The 5,531-nt window shown below is 48.7% G+C and overlaps 1 protein-coding gene across 1 annotated transcript; it reads left to right on the top strand.

Annotated features, from left to right (window-relative positions):
• Window positions 1–30: 30 nt before the first annotated feature.
• LOC105537828 (inactive heparanase-2-like) lies at window positions 31–3,627 on the top strand (the record flags this gene model as incomplete). Its single annotated transcript, XM_011977523.1, has 2 exons — window positions 31–393; window positions 3,415–3,627. Coding segments are annotated over exons 1-2 (503 nt in total), but the record flags the coding sequence as incomplete, so codon positions are not given.
• Window positions 3,628–5,531: the final 1,904 nt, after the last annotated feature.

The following is a 5,531-nucleotide window of genomic DNA, read 5'->3' as shown; positions in this document are numbered from 1 at the left end:
GAAAAAAAGGGGGGAAAAAGGCGGACAGACACACACTTTAGATAAGGACAATTAGTCACTAGCGAGACCAAGTAGGAAGAGAGGTTTAAATCAGAGGGATTGAATGAGGGTGCTCTGTGCCTTCCCTGAAGCCATGCCCTCCAGCAACTCCCGCCCCCCCGCGTGCCTAGCCCCGGGGGCTCTCTACTTGGCTCTGTTGCTCCATCTCTCCCTTTCCTCCCAAGCTGGAGACAGGAGACCCTTGCCTGTAGACAGAGCTACAGGTTTGAAGGAAAAGACCCTGATTCTACTTGATGTGAGCACCAAGAACCCAGTCAGGACAGTCAATGAGAACTTCCTCTCTCTGCAGCTGGATCCGTCCATCATTCATGATGGCTGGCTCGATTTCCTAAGGTAAGGCAGGGGCTTCGATGGATCATTTAAAATTTTTTAGTAACATCCCCTCAACCCCTTCCTATCCCCCATTCCAAAAGGGAAAGAAGAAAGTAAGCCAAGCAGATCTCTCAAAGAGAAGAAAGGAGGTTTTCCTCCTCCTGGATTGTGTGCTATGAGGCTGTAACTAGTGATTGGGAAAAGCAATGTTTTCTATTAAGATGCACATGTTTGCAATGCAGAAGGCATTTCAGAAACTTATCAGTTATGACTGAAAAAATGTTGTGCTTACATATATCCACAATTAGCCTCCTCGTCTCCTTCTGAAAAAGAAACAAGAGGTTCAGAGCAGTTACAAAAGCGAAGAAAAGATCTCAAACAACAAAGAGCTGAAAAGAATGAGTATGTGTGTGGGGGTGTGTGTGTATGTGCGACAGAGAGGAGTGTGTGTGTGTGTCTGTGAATGTTCAAGCGGGATTGCACGAAAAGTGGAATTTTCCACGGAAAGATCGTTTCGTCAGTTCTCTCCCACTCTCAGACAGAAAACGAATTTAAGCAGAGGCTTGAGTGGTGGGCAAGTTGGATCGGAGTTAAATTTTTTTATTTTATATCCTCCGCTGTCATCTCCAGACTTGAGGACTTTGTAAGGCGCTTTTTATAGACGGAATGCCCCCCTCCCCCTCAGTTCCTCCTCCTCAAATCTCCTGCGGTAACTGCACAGTTTAGCTTTTCTTTAAAGAAAAGAAAAAAAAAAATCCTCGCTGGGGTCACAGCGTTACAAGGGAAGCGGTAAGAGACCCAGAAATACTCCAGGGAGGCTTCGGAGATCTGAACCCCGCACCAGCGGATTAGCAAACCCGGAGGTTTGTGATTCCCTTTGCTCTAGGGCTTGTAATCTAATTGGGCTCACACTCTCCCCGGGTTGTTGCAGTTTGGCAGTTAGGCAACTACGATCCCTTCCCATCAGGGACAGAGTTGCAGTGTAAAATAAGAAATACATCCTCTGCAATGTCGAATCCAAGTGTTGAGTTTTTAAAAATTCCCTCCAAGTTGGAGCCTCAGCTGTGGGTTCCCCTCGAAGAGCCTTCAGCGCTCTCAGTCCCACTCTGCCCCGAGGCCACGTCCGTTGTGCGTCCTTCGTATTTTTCACTCCTTGAGAAATTCGAGTTTTGCTTCTTGAGGTGCGTCCGCCTCTCAGCTCTTGGGGTTGTCCCCCTGGCCCGGGTCAGGTCTGCGGATGCCGCAGGTAGCGGGAGGCGCCACGTGGAGCGCTCCTTCCACATGGAGGAAGGGTAGCCGGAGAACTGAGAGGCTGTAGCTTCCCTTGCGGAGGCCGTTTCGGTTCCTGCTGGTGCGGTTGCTGCCAGGGCGGAACAGCCAGCTCTGCGCGGCCCAGCTTCCTCTTCGAAAGCTCCTTGGTGCAGCAGAGTGCGTCTCTGAGCTCATCCGAATGTAGGGTGCAACGGAGTTTTCCGCAATGCTTGTCCCACTTGCATTGAACTCCTTCAGCTGCGCAGACCCCTTTCCCCTCCAGCTTTCTTCTTTTTAAAAATCAGCCTGTTCGCCTAATGCTTTCCTGCCTCAGAAAAGAGTCTGGAAGGCAGCTTTTCGGGGAAGAAGTCCTGGCGGAGCGCATTCACTTTGTCTGTGCAGGCTTCTGGATGAAAGGTTGTTGGAACTGCCCTTTCCCCAGGACCGGATTTGCGCGGACGTCTCCTTTGCCACAGTAGGCCCACGCGACGCCCTGACTGTGCCTGTCCTGGAGCGCCGTCCCGGAGACTTCAGCCAAACGACCCTTCTGGTTACAAGACCCTGGGGTAGCCACGTCTCTTCTCAAAAAACTCCAAAAGCAGAGTCTGTTTTTTCTTTCTCGTATCCACCTACTTTATGATGCTCTTTAACGTCACCATTTGGATTTGGGTTTTCAGAATCTGAAACAGTAAAGCGTTAAAAAATAATTTACAGACCCGGAACTCAGCAGCTGATCCCCTCAGCATTATCAGTATCTGCATTGCTCCTTCCCTACTCCTTCCCAAAGCAGCAGCCTTTGGCTTTTAAAAACCTATTGATGGAAATCCTGACCTTAAATAGATGTAAATGCTATTGTTTTAATGCTCATTTAGTATCCCCTAACGCGCAGGTTCCACATTTCGGCTAGCTTCATTTTCCCTAGCGGTTCCAAATGGCCCCAAGTGGGAAAGAAGAAAGATGGAGCCTAACTCGGGGGTGGGGTGGGGAGGAGGATGTTACCTTTCCTGAGATCAGGCCGAATTATTTCAGGGGCCAAGAGACGTTGCCTTTACTCTGTGTGTGTGTGCTGGTGGTGGTGCGGGAGTGGAGAAGTGTTCCTGGAAAGGCAAGGGTTTACCCTGGGGATCTCTCCGTCCGGGGATTTGGGAAACAATGGGGTTTTTACAATATAGTGAAAAAGACAAATCAACTCGGACATTAAAAGAAAGAAAGTAGGAATCCACTTAAGCTCAGGCGCCGGGCCTGGTCTGAGAGAAACAAGGCAGGTTTCACCTCCTGCACGGAGGTTTGTGGGGCCCCTGGGGCTGAGGCGGCAATGCCGGCTTTCAGCATACAGGTTTTTGGCAAGGGTCGGAAGCCAGAGGTAGGCGCGCCTAGCGCGTCTCTTGCCGGAGCGCTTTCCTGGCAGTGGCAGAAGCCGGGCAACTGCGCTTTAGCGCCGTGCTCGTAGCACGTACACCCACCCCGTACAAACACTCTATGAACAAATACAGTCTGTAGCCTTTAGGAGATCAGGATCTGGGTGTCTGCGGGAGGGGGCCGCTGCGGGCGCCTGGAAGCGAGAGGCATAGCCCCCGGAGTTGGGCGGTGAGGGCGGGCTGGGGCGCGGGGCACTAGCTAGAAGCTGCGGGAACGGCCAGGGGCCAGCGTGGACTACCGGCTGGGGCAGGCACAGAGCCTCTAGCCCTGGCCAGGTCACCCTCAGGGAGTAGGAAGAGGGCCCTTTTCCGTGCCCCGCGCGCTCTCGTCCTGTCCCGGGGAACTTTCTTCTCTTATTCTCTTCCTCTGCAGCTCCAAGCGCTTGGTGACCCTGGCCCGGGGACTTTCGCCCGCCTTTCTGCGCTTCGGGGGCAAAAGGACCGACTTCCTGCAGTTCCAGAACTTGAGGAACCCGGCGAAAAGCCGCGGGGGCCCGGGCCCGGATTACTATCTCAAAAACTATGAGGATGGTGAGAAACTTGATTACCATTCTTTATCAGGGGAGCGGAAGCGAGCACCCGCTGGGTTTGTGTGTCTCTATGTTCGTGTGTGTGTGTGTGTGCGTGTGTGTGCGTGTGTGTGTGCGGGCGTGTGTGTGTGCGTGTGTGTGTGTGTGTGTGTGTGTATGCGCGCGCGCGCGCGTTGGGGCAGATTTGGAGAACCTGGTTGCAGGTCGCCTGAAAATGAAAAGTTGGAAGCTTCAGACGAGGAGACGCTGCAGTGTGGAACTCCTGACCTCATTGCGCAAAGGGGGTTCTCCAGGTTGTCCTCACCCAGCTGCTGGCCTTTTGCTGGGCGGCTGTCTTGGAGGCTGCTAGCGGGCTGGTCCTGCGGGGTGTAGATGAAGCAGGATTTTTGAGAAAATTCAGCCAGGTTCATAGATTATTAAAGGTCAGAGTCATATTTCTTTGCTAAAATTCTAGGCAAAGTGCCTTTCTGTTTTTCTTATTTCTTGCCTTCCTGTGATGAGGGTACAGAAGGGATTCAGTCGTTTTTGAAGTGCACTCTAAAGTTTTCTGGAATAATCCCTTTTAAATTGGTCCCTTGTTGAAGAAGGTTTGGAAATCTCCACAGTTAGGTCTTCTTCAGATTGCCTAATCTCAGAGTTGCATTTTTTTTTCTGTTTTAAAATGGGATTACAAATGCCAGCTTTCTTTCCTGACCGAATTAGGTAAGTGTTGGAAGGGCTTTGAAAACTTGAAATCCTGTTTCAGTCAGAGAGGCCAATCTTTTTTGGTTTGAACAGTCTCATTTTTACTAGGGAAAAAAGTGAAAATGCTATTGAAAAATTTTTGTTTAGAAGGCTAGGTGTTAACATCTATGAACTTCCTGTTTAAGTGGAGGGATGTGCTTTCAAAGAGGCACGATGGGTATTGGCGTTTCTTGAGCTATTGACACTGTTAAGATGGGATAGAAGAGGCATTAGTGTCCATTCTTGGAGGGCTTTCTCCCCGCTGTTGTTCCTTCTCATAAGTAAACTACACTTTTATATATAAAGGGCTCAGGGACAGGTTTTCAGAGCCCTCTGAATTTTGTTACATCTTGTTCTTACCAATCAGCTAAAGGAGCAAATGCCCTTGTATTTTCTTGGGCCTTCATTGAAAAGAACTTCTGGAGAGGTATTGGAATGTATTTCAAGGGTGGCTGAGGAACGTTTTTTTAAAGTGCCAGAATAAGAGAAAGAGGGCAAGGCTGAGGCTTCTTGAGTTTGGAGCATGACTAGGACTTACTCTTTTATAACATTTGCCAAAGCATGTAGGTGTTTAAGGCTGTATCTTTTCAAAGATAAAAGTCATTGCTATAAAAGTGTGGATTGCAAGTGGACTTTTTGCTGTCACTCAGCATAAATGCTGAAAGGTAAAAGATAGTCTTTAACAGCACCTCTGATGGTAATTTGACCCAGAACCTTATAGCTCCTAGGGTCACTGTCAGCTCTGTGATCAGACATAAGAAGGGAGAATATTAATGGTTTCCCCAATGAGATAGCTCTTCTTCCAATCCATTTGAACTATTTCCTCTTTAGTTTGTGGGAAAACTTGTAAGAGCCCCGGGAATTGCTGGGGGTGGGGGCGGGGGTGTGGAGAAAGATTATAAGTTTAGAAATTGGTCTGTTTCTCTCAACCTTGTACCTAGGATTATGTTACACTGAGAACAATGAGATCTGCTTAAAATGAAGGCTACAATTTGTTTCCCTTTGTGAAAGGAGAAAGTGGGCATCATGGGGAGAAAAGAAATTGGCAGAAGGCAGTGCCCTGTAAAACTTCATAGAATTAAAAAAAAAAAAACATAAATGGAAAAGATCCAAGAGGTCACCTTCAGTCCTTCTATCATGTCAGGGGCCAGTATAGGATCATTCCATATGGAATCCTTTTCTTGTTTTGTCCAACCTGGCATTAAATATCTGTAGGAATGTAGTTTTTCACCACTCA

Source organism: Mandrillus leucophaeus, unplaced genomic scaffold, assembly GCF_000951045.1.
Source record: "Mandrillus leucophaeus isolate KB7577 unplaced genomic scaffold, Mleu.le_1.0 Scaffold18, whole genome shotgun sequence".
Lineage (NCBI taxonomy): Eukaryota > Metazoa > Chordata > Mammalia > Primates > Cercopithecidae > Mandrillus > Mandrillus leucophaeus.
The sequence above is the reverse complement of the archived record's forward strand: the minus strand, read 5'-3'. Positions and strand labels throughout refer to the sequence as shown.